The 15,875-nt window shown below is 39.4% G+C and overlaps 1 protein-coding gene across 6 annotated transcripts in view; it reads right to left on the bottom strand.

The window, feature by feature from the left end:
• The window catches only part of PRR16 (proline rich 16), a 318,375-nt gene that overhangs the window by 235,876 nt on the left and 66,624 nt on the right, over window positions 1-15,875 (bottom strand). For 3 of the 6 annotated variants that reach the window (XR_004318661.1, XR_004318662.1, XM_032476571.1), the window contains exon 1: window positions 12,465-13,760. The exons of 1 other annotated variant lie outside the window; for it this stretch is intronic. Coding sequence is in view for 1 of the 5 variants with exons in the window: in XM_032476571.1 (XP_032332462.1) it covers window positions 12,465-12,623 (159 nt within the window). In the remaining 4 variants the exon portion in view is untranslated. Of the gene's footprint in view, window positions 1-11,703; window positions 11,724-11,869; window positions 12,139-12,464; window positions 13,761-15,875 lie in introns of those variants that run through there. 2 more of the 6 variants (XR_004318665.1, XR_004318666.1) reach the window with 2 other exon arrangements.

Raw genomic sequence — 15,875 nt, 5'->3', positions numbered from 1 at the left:
TTAGTTTACATATTCTACTAGAAGAAAACAATTATATCCTATGTGCTTCAAAGGGTTCCAAATGACATCCCTGAGCCTTAGGGAATAATGGGTACTCTCAAATCAGAGCCAGACTTGCCTGAAGATGAAGGCTTGAAGTTACACCACATTTAGGGTTTATATAGACACGATGTCTCTAGAATTTCCATACAAGAGGGCTAACGTGGGAGCCACTGGTTGGGAGTCAAGGAGGGTGAGGACTTCATGAGTGAATACTTTTTCAACACTTAGAATTCTCTCTGCCTGACACATAGTTAAGCATTCAATGTATTAGCTGATACTGAGACATCCTCTGTGCTATGTCAAAGAATAAGACTGGTTTGGGTTTAGTGGAATGGGTTTAAAGAGGGTAGTAGATTATAAAAGTCAAAGCAGGGGAACAAGAGCTCCCTCCAGCCAACCTACAAACTACACCATATGTAAAGGCAGGAAGAGAAAGAATCCACGCAAAAAGCATTTGACAAGCATCTACTACATATTCCTTCCCTGTAACTAGTAGACATACAGCGGAAAGTGAAAGGTAATAGTCCGATCCCTGAGAACATCAATGGAACAAAAATTGGAAGAGATACAGTTATTCATGAATTGATTTAATGAGCACCTACCACATGACAGCCAGTGCTCTAGGAACTTGAGATATATAAAGGAGTAAAACAAAGGGCACTGACCTCTAGGAGCTGACAGTCGGGATGTGGGAAACAAACAAGGAACACTAGAAATAGACTGTTTGGTACAGCAGAAGCCAGTAACAATTAAGGAAAAAAGAAAAGGTGACGTAGGGAAAGAAAGATAGGGAATGCTAGAGTATATAGCAACACATGGAGTTGCCAGAATCAGCCGTGGCGGGATGACACTTGAGCAAAATTTGAATGAGGTAAAAGAGCAGTAGAATGGAGTCTGCCATGAAAACAAACACGCATGACATTCATTCCTGAAAAAGCAAGATCAGTGTGAGTGAAGTCAGGAAGGCTGGAGAGAAAGTAGCAAAAAGAAAGTGAAAGTGATAATGGGGGTGAAGGAAAATCTCAGGCCTCATAACCATTTTAAGTACTTTGACTTTCAGTGAAATGGTGAAGTCCCTACTAGGTCAGAAGAGTAATTCAGTCTAGATTTACCCAGACTACTGGGCTACAAAAAAAAAAAAAAAAAAAAAAGCTTAAGGAAGCAAGAGAGAAGAACAGGCTATTGTAGCAACCCAAAGAGGAGAGGATGTTGGCTTGGACTAGGGTGGTTAACAGTGGAGATGAGAATTGGTCAAATTCTGGAAACATTTTTTAATGTTCTTTTTTAAATTCATTTCTTAAATATTTAATTAATTTCCGGGTTTTTGTTGTTGTTGTTGTTGTTGTTGTCCTATTTTGAAGAGGTAATTTAGGTTTCTTTTTTAATCAATTTAATGGAGACAATGGGGATTGAACCCAGGACCTCGTGCATGCTAAGCACACACTTTACCATGGAGCTATACCCTTCCCACTGGAAACATTTTGAAGGCAGAGCCAACCAGACTGTCTAATGAATTGCATACAATGTATGAGAGAAAGGAGTTGATAATGACTAACACAATCTATTAACTGGGAAGGACTCCAAAGGATTAGGTTTTGAGGAAAGGAGGAAATCAGTGTTCAGTTTGGGGCATGAAATGTGAAGGTCTCTTAGACACCCAAGTAAAGATGTGAGAAGACCATACAAGTTTAAAAGAAGGGTCTGGGCTGGAGATACAAATTTGGAAGTCATAGGTCTATAAATGAAATTTAACCTCAAGACTGAATAAAAATACCAAAAAGGGGAGTTTAAATATTGAAAAAAAAGAGGATCAAATTTCAGCTCAGACATCTTAGAGAAGGAATAAGCAAAGGTAACTAAGAAAAATCAGTGAGGTGAGAAAGCACTGTATTCTTCAAGCAAAGTAAAGAAAGATTATTCAAGACAGTCAAACACTGCTGATAGATTAAATAAGATTAGAAGTAAAAACTGATTATTTGATTAAATAACACAGAGTTGCTGACAACCTTGACAGAGGCGGTTTGAGTGTAATGGTTAGAGTATAGCTCTGATCAGAGTGGGTTCAAAGAACGGTAGGAAACAAGTGATGGCCAGTATAGACAATTCAAGTTTTTTGTTTGTTTGTTTGTTTTTTGGCAAAGGAAAGCTAAGAAGTGGGATGGTAATTTTCAGGGAAAGTGGGGTCAAGAGGGGATTTTACTATTACCTTTATTTTCATTTTTCTGCTGATGGGAATCATCTGGGGGAGAGTGAACAGAGGAGATAGGTGAGACTTGTTAGTGAGTTTCTTGAGTAGATGAGAAAGAACAGGCTCTCATGCACAAGTGGAATGATTGGCTTTTAGCCCTTTAACATCTTTAATAAGTGTTACTCAGAACTGGACCCTCAAGTTTAAGTTCCTCATCAGATAACAAGAGTGAGACTTTAAAAATACTGTATTGAAGATTACAGAGAAAGGTTACCATTTTTCAAAAAAAGGCATAAACAAGGAGCAATTGTGAAGGAACATAGACAAATACAATAGACTGACACAGTGACCATAAACATAAGGAATCTAGATTTCAAGTTGGGTAAAAATTGTAATAAAGTCCAGATTTTCTGGGATGGCCTCTGTGTCACTTACTGAAAAAAGGAAGAGATAAGGCCAAATTGGAAAAACAGGACTGCTGAATGTCAGGCTGAAGGCTGGGTTTGTTCATTTGACATTTTAAGTATCAGAAGGATAGTGTGTGATCTTTTAAGCAGGGGAGTGGCTTGAAGAAAGCAGTGCATTAAGACGATTAATCTGGTAGTGTTCAAAGAGTGAATTGGTAGAGGAGAACAGAAGACGGAGAGATTAGCTCTGGGGCTATTAAAACATCATCCTTGAAATTAATAGCATACGGATTAAAGAATTGGCAGTGGGAAGGAAGGCAGCCAACCTGAAATCCCCTGTTTAGAAGAATCAACAAGACTTAATGATTTTATGCTCTTATTGTACCATGTACTTTTCTTTCACAGCCTTGAACACTCCTTAATAAATACTATTTCTGTTATTGTTTGAATAATATCTTCCCACCAGCATCTAAGTTTCAGATGTCAGGGGCCATGTATGTGTTGCTCAATATTTTATTTTTATTGTCTTGCACATGGCCCTGCATATAGTACATATTTAAGGAAAATTTCCAGTAAGTGAATAAGGTATTGAGGCATATCAGAGAAGCTGATAAGGAAGCAGAAGAAGGAAAAAGAAGAGGACAAAAGAGAAGAAAATAGGCAGAGGAGGAGAATGGAAGAACAAGAAAGGGAGGAGGGACAGATGAAGTGGAGGAGGAAGGAGAGGAAAAGAGGAGACACTGAAGTTAAAAGCCTGCAAAACAGCAGTGACTGTGTTGCTGCTGGGAACTGAGAAGCTGGTTTTGGACAATGGTTTGAAGGGAGAAATATCAAGAGTTCAAATCCACCAATGGCTCTGTATATTCGTTACCCTTTCTGTCTCAGCTTCCTCACATGGAGAACAATTACAACCTCAAAGGGTGACTCTGAGGATTAAATGAGTTAACACAGAACAGCTCAAGACACTGAACAGAAGTTATTCACCTTAACGTTTATCATCATCATCACCATTACCATCATGATCATCATCACCATCATCATCACCACCACCATCATTATCACCACCATCACCACCACCATCACCCATCATTACCATAATCATCACCATCATCATTATCACCACCATCATTATTACCACCATCATCATCACCATATTTCTTCAACAACATGTGCCAGACCACAGAGTAGTGACACCATTTAAACCTCTCCTATCTCTGCAGACATAGAAGAGGCAGGACAAGCATAAGACTTTTTGATAGATGAGATGAAGAGCCTTCCTTCCAGTCAAGGTTGCCCCTGACCTCACCCAAGAACTAACAGTAGGAAGAAAGCAAGCAGCTCAACCTCAGCCACTCCCTTCCTCCCTTCTGAATTTCCCTTCTTCTCCTCCAATCTTAAAATACACATACATACACAATTTCCTTGAAATTTTTCAGTGTAATTTTTACTTGATTGTGACATATAGAAAATGAGATTAGGGGAAGTGGTGAGGAGAAATGAGAAGGTGTATTTAAAAAGTAGGTTCAGTGAAGAGAAAAGGAAAATAATCAGGTAAATGTAAGAAAAAACACAGATAATGGTTTGTTAAAATAAAAAAGAGATAGAATGAATGTGAGATATGAAAGGAATATAAAGTCCTAATGCTTGATGGGTAAACACCCAATGAAAGCTTAAAGAAATAAAAAGGTGGGTAAAGAAAGCAGTATTAAGTAATATGGAATAAGAGGGAGGAGTCAGAGCAGTAGTCCTCAAAACAAGGGTGATTCCTCTCACCCCCAGAGCACGTTCGACACTGTCTAGAAACATTTTTAGCTGTCACACTGACATTTTTTTTGTTGCGACTGGCACGTAATTAGTAGATGCCAGGGATGCTACTAAATACCCTACAATGCATAGGACAGACCTCAGCAACAAAGAATTATCTGCCCAAGACGTCAATAGAGCCATTTTTGAGAAACCTGAACTAGACAGAGGTTAAAGGTAAAAAGGAAGAGATGGAAGTGGATCAGATCTGGTCATTCTTGTGCTCAAAACTGCAAAGTCCTCATATGACTCTGAGTAAGAGTTAAAATTCTTAGACATGTCCCCTTACACATTCTGCACTGCTTGAGAGTTACTTCTTGCAGCCAGTTACTAGAAGTGAAATTCACTCTACTACATGTGACTTTCTTCAAGGGCAAGTCCTGAAGCTTATTCATATTTGTATCCTTCATATTTTTCAGCACAGTGTCTTACACATACCAAGAATTCAATAACCTTTTCTTCATTCATGAATTAGTGTCACACAGAAAAATAATAAAACAAAGGAAAATACTGTTTTGGGATCAGTTTTAAGAAGGGAACTTGCTTAATTTGCAATAAGCTCTGCAAACATTTTATCCTTCTATGTACTGATGTTCTCTAGCACACATCATTAAAAAAAAAAACAAAAACAAACAAGATGAGACAGTTAACCCTTAGACACCTGAGCATTCTACAGTTATATATCTATAAAATCACCATAATACAACCATTGGTTCTTCTTTTTTCCTTTTTTTGTAAGGCCAGGACTTATGATCTTGAAAATTATGGAGATAGGTCTCAAATCACTAGTTGAAAAAAAATTTTTTAAAGCTATCAATCACTTGTCTCTTCACCTGAATTACTCTCACCCACTCAAGATTCCCTGAACATCTGCAAAAACTTATGTTTGTATGAGCTTTTGTTCCAGGAGAAATAGCCACAATTTTGTCATACTTTCAAAGTGGTCTGTGATATGGGGGGGAAATTAAGAACCACTGCCTCTAGAAAACAATTGATTTGACTGGTACATACTTCTTTTTTAATCTGGCATTTTTCTGTCACATGAACATAGTTTGAAATCTTAGGATAAGACTTGGTGTTATGAAAGAGGCCAATCAACACCAGTAAATCTGTTAACTTTTGGGTCGTTCAAGAGAAGAGATCCTGCTAGAAATCATCAAATTTGCTTCCTCCAGACAACTCCAGCACATGCTACCTGTGGCTGAAAATCTATTCACAGTGGGTCAAACACCATAATAAGCGACTCATTGGACATATGTATGTAATTTGACTCACTTCAGTTATTCTACAAGTAAATGTTTATCTCAAACACCAATGTGAAGTAACATTTGCAAAGCAGAAGGAGAGAAAACAGTGATCATAACTGTAAATTCCGCCTTAACAATGCTAATGTTTCTTACCTAAAGTGTGGTCTGGAAACCCTGGTTCCTTGGGAATCATCATGTCTGTCTATTTTCAAAAATAAAAATAGTTTATGACAGATAAGGTAACCTCCGTCCTGAACTGACGGGCCACCTTATGAGCCTACTCTGAAGTGGATGTTACCTAGTCTGTGTTCTCATTTCGGTTTATGTTATTTTCTGGGTCTTGTTTAGAGTTGAAATAGTGCTGACTTGGGTTGTCTGAGACCTATGAGAAACTTCTTTAAAGCAGCTCTTCTTAATTAACTAACTTTCAATACAATAAAAACCTTTTTACCCATATTATACTGGAAGAAAAACAAACAAAACAGGATTTGGGAATAAGGTCATTCTTGTTTCCCATACAGGTGAGGGGAAGAGGTGGTGGCTTACAATAAGTAGCACTAAAATTAAGACGCAAAATTGAACTATAAAAATCCACGTGACATTGTTAGCCAGCTCAGTCATTTGGGGCCTGGTAAAGAATTCAACAAGCTTGTCTGTTCATCTGCCATAGCAGAAAGCAAAACAACTGTCAAAACCCAAACATCTCAGAAAACTTAAGGACAATACCTACCTTCTAAGGCAATTTGATAACAACAAAAGAGAATTAACAGCTTCCCAAACTCTTCTAAATTCATTTGAAACAGCTGGATGCAATGCTAGACATCAGCAAGCACCCATATTAGTTGTTTCTTTATTTTCTAAGCCATAATATGAGAAAGCAATGTAATACGCTCGTTAACGTTGTTGAGTAAATAGGTCAAAAGTGATTCACAGCAGTACCTATTTATTTGGAAGATGAACACTGTAATGCCTAATTAACTTACTATTAATTCTACCTCAATACTGGTGCTCAAAATTGTGTACAACCCATAGAAGCAATGACTGTTACCACAAAGAAATAATAAATTTACAATTAGACTTAAAAGGTTGATTGACTTCACTAGAAATTGAAGAAACAGGGTCCACACACATTCTGATGCTGGGAGTAAAAATCTGTGAAAAGCTCCTGGAAGACCATTTGGCAAGTTGGATTGAAAACTTTAAAACTTTCACACCCCTGATGTCTAAGAAAATGAAAAAAAAATAGGAAGATGACTAGAGCTTAGTGGTTATATGCTTGGGACCTAGTACTAAAATCCCAAGCTCCGAAGCCTCACGTTTCCACTTACAAAGTCAAGTGACTTTACATCTCTGGCCTCTGTTTTCTTACCTATAAAACAAACAGTAGTTCCTTCCTAATATGTTTGTTTTCAGAATTAAAAGATCTACTATTAAGAAATACGCTTAGAAGAGTACCAAGCAGAGAGTAAAAGCTGTCTTACCTATTTTTATTGCCAAAGCTCTTCTTGTACATACATCATTGGATGTAATTTCATAACTTTACATGACTTCAGCCATGTTAAAAATATGCATATAAAAAGATGTAAAGAAAACATAGCAAAATGTTCAATTTACCTATTCATGAGTGGCATTAAGGATAATTCCTATGCTCTTCTTTATAATTTTTAGATTTTTTCCAAACTTTTTCTATTATTCACAGACTGAATTACTTCTGAAATCAGAAAAAAATGAAATTTTTTTCTTCAAAAAAACAAGTACTCTTAGGATCTGAAGGAAGGTTGAATAGGTGGAGCACAGAGGAATTTTAGGGCACTGTCCTACTCTATAGGACACCAGAATGATAGATGTATGTATAAACATTTGTCTAAACCCACAAATGTAAAACACTAAGAATGATTACCCTAATGCAAACTGTGGATGTTGGATGATAATGTTGTGGCAGTGTAGATTCCTCAGTGGCACCAAATGTCCCACTCTGGTGGGGGATGTTGATAATGGGGGAGGCTAAGCGTGTGTGGGGGTTAGGGGTACATGGGAAATCTCTGTACCCTCCCCTTTGCTGTGAATCTAAAATTGTTCCAAAAATAAAATGTTAATAAAATACATAAATAAATGTCATTTTTAAAGGAAGAAAAAAGTACCCCTGATTATTTACTAATCATTTATTTTTAGCTTGATGTCAGATATGCACATTTTAATCAGAACTGAGTCATCAGGCTATTAGAATTCTACCCCTCTAATTTCCAAAAACTGCCCATGATATTTTTAATGAACTAGTTCTGTAGAAGGTTCTGTAGTTTAATATGTTTGAGAAAATGTTTTACTCAAACTTACATTTCTATCTCTTTTCTTCCATTTTGACTTAAATACCTGAGATCCTCAGAGCAGTAAGGATGGAAAAAAACATAATCCAAGTAACAATGAAACTATTACATTGGTTTTATTATCTATTACTTCACTGTTGCCTGAAGCACACTGTCTATTTATTACTTTAAGTCTGCCTGAATTTCTTATCAGCTAATTCTCTGAGTCTTAAATGGTTTAATGCATTGGAAATAGAGATGGTAAAGGATGGTTATTATTTTCTCAGAACCATGCTGTTCTTTTAGAAGCATGCTATGTGATTATGCTTCAGAAAAGAAAAATTAAAAAGCATTCTAGCATTTGGTAAATATACTACAGTTTGAGAAGGTAGACTATTGTATAGAGTAGTAAAAATACAGCTATTGCTATAATTGAATGCACTGTGAAATCTCCTTCATTCACAACTTTAGAACTTGGAAAGTACTCCAGAGATTATTCTCTGTAATTCGTTTGAGTAATGAATTTTATAAGTATGGGCTCATTAACCAAAAAATAGTTGGTACGATTTCTCAGAGCAATAAACTACAGCACTTCAAGTGGATAAGCCATTCAAAGAGAGAAAAACATTTAAAAATGACAGTATTTTGCAGATAATTGTTAATTCCGTTTTCCTCAGCCCCAAAATGGATCATTTCCTATGTATTTTCAAACTTTTTAAAATTAAGCTTAATTTTAACTTATTTGTTTATAATATTATACGAAAATCCATGAGTGCTTTCCAATCCATAGGCACAATGCTGACAATACCTTCCTACTCATGCAGTCTAATCACTGAGTGATTCCAAGGCAGACAGAACAACTCAACTGGTTCCTCCATAACAGTCATGTCTACTCACAGGGATTAGCTAAAAAAAAAAAAAAAAAAAAAATATATATATATATATATATATATATATATATGTGATATATATATTCAACCCATATAGTAGTCTTGTTACTTAAAATCACAAAATGAAACAGGATGAAAAAAGCTCAAGGTTATAATCAGTCTAAACTAAAAGAGAATCCAACTAAAAGCAGTAATGTATTTTGTTTCCAAGTAAAAGGCTATTCATTACATATCCCAATCCCTCCCTAATCAACAAGACCTACATATTAACACCAACATTTTATGCAGAACAGTTTACCACTGAGATCTTCATAAAAAACAGGCAAATTGATACCTGAAGAGGCCAGACTATTTGTGAACCATTTTTTAAAAAACAATAGCTGTTTTTTTTTTTTACATTTCTACCTAAAAATGTGTAGAAAAAAGAAACATGGGTTAAACTTGTACTCCACACCCCAACTACCTGAATTTTCAGATGACTAAAATTCAGAAAACTTCTAAAAAGAAAATCAATTTCAAAATAACCCCAAACAAAAGTCTAATATTGTTGGTGCAGGGTTTATGCAAAAATAAAGGGCAAGATATTCAAAAAAGAATACTGTGGTTTGGTTAGAATGAAAAAGTCAGGGGAAAAAACCAAACAAACAAATACCATATGGTGAATAATATAGTGATCTCATCATAATCACTTTCTTTCTTCTAATTTCTATTCCAAGTTGACAAAAGCTCTCTGCTAATTGATATCAAAATATATTATGGCCTAAAAGCATAGCATTGCCAATAAAGGAATTAGAATTCTAAATACAACTGTTCATATTTAATATATACCAATGATAAACTGCCAGAATAGCGAATGTAACAACTGATGAATGGTGACATTTATATTTACAAATCATAAGTATAGAGATCAACAGGTTTGTAATTTACAAAGTTTTCAGTTACTCCTATATTCAAAACTACATCAAAGATATGTTCAGTCACATGTGCAGTATTATCTTAAAAAGATAAACGCTGGACAACTGTAAGATGTTATAGGCTAAACATGCTCTGTAAATATTTTGTTCTCAAAATAACTATCTTTCCTATTATATAAATGGCCAGTGTTTTGAGATTTAGACATAATATATACAACTCCATGTGTAAACCTTGATTGATGACATCCTCCTCACAAAAGTAATTAATAATCACATCACATTATTTATCATTCATAAATTTCACTCTTGGGTGAAATTTTTAGTCAAGCACCCAGTCAAAGCTTCCAAAGCATGAAGTCAAAATTTTATCTCTGTATCTGTCTGGAAGACAGATCCTTTCATTTACTTGGTTGTACATTATCTATGTTTTTCCATTCCTTTCATAAACTACCTGGGTTTTTTTTTTTCCCTAAAAAAATTCTCACGTAAATGAAGGCACCGAAAAAGCGAAATGGAGAGAGAGACACAGACTCCCTGATTTACTTCTCCGTGATTCTAACCAATAGCTACAGTGAGGTTAAAAGTTTCACGACAGATCTACCTGCTCTCCAAACATCTACAGAGTAATGATGCAAAGCAGAACCGGGTCCATGTACAGTTTCTTCTCATCTGTTCTGTCTAAAATAGGGAGTGGAGGACACAGCGTAACACAAGAAGTATGTGCCCATAGATGCAGAGTTTTGATGGACTACTTACTCCTAATCTAAACCATCTCGCTAAAACAGTAAATATATTTCTGTGCTGATGTAGGTTTCCCAACATCCCCCATCTTAGAAACGTCAACAACTGTAAAGCACAATTCTGCCAAAAGGAACCTGCCCAAATGTGTTCATTTTTTAAAAAATGCCATAATGTTTCAAATGAAAACACAGCTTGCCAAAGATGCTGAATAAAAGGATAACAAAGAAACAAACAGCATCTTTAGACTTGAATTTCAAATGCATAACCTTGCCATCTGTCAACCAGTTGTGAAGCAGTGATCCTAGAGAAGCCCTGCAAACACCAACAAGTTTTGTCCTCGCATCTATCATCTGTATCAATATACACTCTCGGGACCTCAGTAGTAATTATGTTCTGTGTGTGGAGCAACCTACAAGAATGACATTTGCCATTGGCAAACCGAACCCTGCTGATGAATGGGTCATTTTAACAGACTTGCATTTGGTAACAAATGCGGAGTTCAGTTGACAGAGGTAATGAGATGGAGAGAAAGAGGGGGGCTTTTTCCTCACACTTGGATTGGAAATCGGATAGAGGAGGTTAATCTTCAGAGGCCAAACGTCCAAACAACCCCCAGTCTCCTCCCACTTGGCCTCTGAAACCTGATTACAATTTTGGATGTAGACTACACCCTACCCTTTCCCTTCCCACCGCGGCCACCACCTCCGAAGTTAGTGTTAGCTCTCATGCAACTGGGGGTGCAGACTCCCTGACCGAGAACCTCACCAGGAACCCATTCAGTAGTGGCACACTGGGCTGGGACTCTGCCTGGGCTTTGCGACGCCACCCGCGGGCTTGCAGGATACCCGACCCCTCCCAACCCCGCCCTCGCCCCCGCGTGGAGCTGCAGCTAGGGTTACGCATCCTCAGCCTTGACACTGCCTCCGCTTCTCTCTATCCCGATCAAGGCTTGTGGGGGTGGGAGGGCAGAAGTGGAATGCGGGTGGCAGGGAGCGAGAACGAACCAAAACAGTCCTGGTTACCAAGAGCCAGGACGCAACGGGGAAGACCCTGGTGCATGCACACTACACACACACACACACACACACACACACACCACACACACACACACACACACCCCACACCACACACACACCACACACACCACACACACACCACACACACTCACCGACGCGCCCTGTGCCCCAGGTTCTATGCCAACGGGCGACAAGATGGGAGGAAGGAAGGAGGTAGGGTGGCGGGAAGGCCCGGAGTTACTGAGAGCGACGTTCGGAGGAGAGCAGGGGATGCCCCAGGGATTGCGAAAGTGAGAAAGTCCCAGACTCCCTCTATACCCCCAGGTCTGGGCTCTCCTGCCTGCAGCCATGGGTCGCCTTCCTTCAGTGAGGTTCGGGAAGCGGGGAGAGGAGCTGGAGCCGAGCTTCTCCCAGGCTGCCCTCTCGAGCCTGGCCCGGGGCCCGGAACCTGGCTCCCCCTCAGCCCCGGTCCGGGGAGGCTGCCAGGCAAGGGGCGACTTGCCAAAGGACTCTGGGGGAGCAAGAGGGCAGGAAGGAGCATCTTGCACTCTCCGGCCAGCTGCTGGTTTCTTCCTCTGTCGACACACCCCCAGTTAACCCCCTTCCCCGACACACACTCGCATAGATACAGAGACACACGTGTTCACCCCTCCCACCATACCAGGTCTATCGTTAATCGATAGAAAACACTAGTTGATTTCTGACGGAGAAAAAAAAAAAGGAGAAGAAAAGAGAAAAAAATACAGTGCAACAACTCTTCTCAGGAGTCTCCGGAGCAAAGAAAGTCCTTAGGCAGGCGTCTTTCCACAGTTTCTTAGGAGTTAAGAAATCTGGCGGTCCCCAGTGAAAACGAGACCGGGAACCCCGAGGGGTGAAAGGCGACGAACTCCTTCCCCACCCCCGCGCTTCTCACCTCCTTAAGTTCTTTGGCCACGTCCTTCAGGTCGCCCAGGACTAATTCCAGATCCTCCACGATGATCTTGATCTGTTCCTTCACCTTGGTTTTGGAGGCTGCCGGCGGTCCCTCGGCTGGAGAGGACGAGGAGGGGGTCCCCTTGGACTTGGCTGACATTCTTTGGGGCAAGTGAGGCAGGTCAGCACAGGCGGGCGAGCGGAGCCTGCTGCGCGCCCCGGTCCCTGGCGCCGCTGCGGCCGCTGCCGCCCCGATCCCACCACATCTTGGACGCTCCCAGGGCAGCGGCTGCTGGCTGCGCTCGGCGCACGGCCGGGCGGCCGCACTGTGGTGCTGCCATCAACTCCCCGAGACGCGGCGCTCGGCGCGGGGCTGCAGACGGGCGAATAGCGCGCCTGCGCCTCCTCCCGCCGCCGCCCGTCGCTCTCGCGCACACATGCGCTCGCCCCCCGCCCGCGGAGAGGGGCGCCCGGCCGCCGTGCCCAGGGCCGTCAGCTGCAGTCCCAGCTTCACGTGCCTCCGGGATCTCTCCCAGAACACCTGGGCATCAGGGCGCTGGGAGACAAGTTCCTGTCCTGCCCACCCCCTCGTCTGGATGCTGATATGCCCTCATCATCTCAGCCTGCTGGATGCCTACCTACATCCATCCTGGATTCCTTCTGCTTCCCCCGCCAGCAGAGACCTGGATTCCCACCATGCTTTCTGATCAATTTATAAAGAACCCCGACAGGGTCAGAAGTTGGATTTCGGGTTAGTAAAGCGACCCTAAATGTTTATTCAGGACCAAAATGTGTCCAGAGGGCCTCCAGTCATTCTCCTACTCACCTACAAGTTAAACAGAGGTGTTCTCACTTGTGCAGAAAAAAAAAAAAAACCAGATGTGGTAAAAAGCGACCCCTCACCCCCTGAAATCATGATTTTCAAGAGTTCTTGAAAGAGGTAGCTTAATCCTGCTGATTCCACAAAGTTAATAGCAGGTTTATTAATTGGAAGTCCTCACACCAGAAATCCCCTGAGAGACTGAGTCATCTTGACTGTACTTATCTGGGACAGCTTCTTTTTTTTTTTTTTTTTTTTTTTTTTAACTCTCCTTCCTCTTTTCCTGACCTATGCTGATGTCTGTTTTGGGTAGAGTGAGGGGGGAATACCATGGAGCTCCTCTTGTGGGAGATGAATAAGGATAGTTTTCCTTCAACTTTTTTTCCTTTTTTTTTTTTTTCCATCCGTTTCAAGCCTTTTACTGCTAAATAAAAAGGAAATAACTTTCTGACTGTTCTGTCAAAAGGACGGAGGGAAGGCAGTTTAAATGGAAGCCTTCAGTTTCATTCTCAGTAGGTGGCTATGATTCTCATTAGCTTAAGTTTTAATTTCCTTAGTGGCAAACCTATGAGTTGCTAGCTACTGACCCGGCAGGCTGGCTCCACTTTATTTTCCTCAGTGCACACTACTCCAAATCATTATTTTGATAAGCCCCCCATTTGGCCATGCCTTAGCAAGGATCTCTGCTTTTTGCTTCTCACTCCCCAGGTTGTTCCAACATGCTTCTTTGCATGAAGAAAACCTTGACCAGCTCTCCTCTTCCTAGTTCCTTTAGTCCCTCATATTCACTCTCTGCATTCTGAACAATTCCTCTTTATAAAATCCTATTTGGAATATGGAAGAAAAAAGAGACAACAGAAGAGAAATAGAAAGTTAGAAGTAGTGTCAAAGGATAACAACACTGGAAAATACATTGAAAAATCAGAGGAAAAAGAAGACAGGTAGAAAGCAGAAGCTGCTGGAAAAGAATTAAAATAAGGAAAGAATAAAAGAACCAGTGGGCACTAAGCCAATCGGAGAAGATAAAAGAAATAATTAGAAGTGTTAGATAAATAACATGCTTGAGTTCTCTAAGGTGAAGACAAAATTTTTTTTAAGTTTCCTTGTTTCTGCAGGTTATTCTCTATTTTACAAAGATGTAACAGTAAAAAAAAAAAAAAAGTTATCAGGTTTACAAATTCCCCTACTGTAAATTCCTAACCTTTCATCATGCTCTTAATTCATATTTGAAGATAAGTGGTCAGAAATGGCAAGTGAGAATGTGAGAGAAAAGAGAAAGTGCTGCTCCTGTGTATCTGAACTTTTGACTCTCAACAGCAGGCAAGTGAACGGGGAAGCCCAAAAAACCCAAAGTATAATGATTTTAGGCAAGCATACTGGAGAAGAGGAAAGGAAGAGGTGTTTTCCTTCCACTGACAAAATAATCCTTTTGTTAATATAAGAATATTTCCATTCTACTCTCAATCTCCTTCACTGAAGATTTTTTAAAAATCTGTTTTCCTATGATATCCATTACTATTAATGAGGTAAACTATTCTGGCTCAAAACTGAATCATAATTATTACTCTAATACACACTGTGCATGTCCACATCACAATTTACTCTTAAATAATGGTTATTATCTATCTATCTATCTATCTATCTATCTATCTATCTATCTATCTATCTACCTACCTACCTACCTATATTTAAATACAAGATGGAGTTGTATTTTAACTGAAAGGGGAAAAGTTAAAATTGGCTTCCAAAACCAAACTGAAAAAATGAGTTGGACCCCAGCAGGGGTGGCTACTACTATCTTACAGTTATTAAATGAATATGGGTAAAATATTCCAAAAGAAGAAAGTTTTACAAAGAGAGTTAAAGATATTGAGGGGAAAGAGACAGACTGAAAAGGATACAAGGACATAAGTTTTGCTCCCTATTTTTTATCACCCTTGTGGAAAAATTAGTCATTCCTTTGGCTCATTCTGTACCCTCTCAGAGATTAGTCTATACGATGTTTTAAAGCCAAATTATGGGGACCACACAGCAAAAGTGACACCCAATAAAATTTCTTATGAATGTGTTCATCAATTTGTTTATGTACTTGTGCTGGAGGCAAATGGATACATGCTCAAACCACATCACTTACAAACTTAGACAGAATAACAAACTGCTAATACAAAAGTGTCTTATTTATAGAAGTGATTGTGCACCCAGCATTCTATAATTTCTTTCTCTTTAGTCAACTTTTTCTGAGTTTTGCAGCAGGAAGGACTGAATAATTGTAGAAGATCATCGAGTGTCTGGTTGTTCAGTTACAAGCACTTATCAGTATTCTCCTCTGTGTGTGTGTGTGTTTAATCTATTGCATTCTCTCTAATAATTAACCTACACGAGGAAATGCTATGACAATGACATACTTTTTAATTCACAAAGAAGTCAAGAATGTACCCAAAATATTTTGTCCAATTTTGTTGGCACTGGCTTTTATTGATATACGATCATAATAATGTTCATTGAGTCCCCCCAAAAGGATGATATACATAATACAACATCACTTTTAATGGAGACTCTTGGTGTTCTTTCTTTTTTATCTTTTGCACAAAC

The sequence above is a fragment of the Camelus ferus genome, chromosome 3 (assembly GCF_009834535.1).
Source record: "Camelus ferus isolate YT-003-E chromosome 3, BCGSAC_Cfer_1.0, whole genome shotgun sequence".
NCBI lineage: Eukaryota > Metazoa > Chordata > Mammalia > Artiodactyla > Camelidae > Camelus > Camelus ferus.
This window is presented reverse-complemented; position numbering and strand designations above follow the sequence as displayed.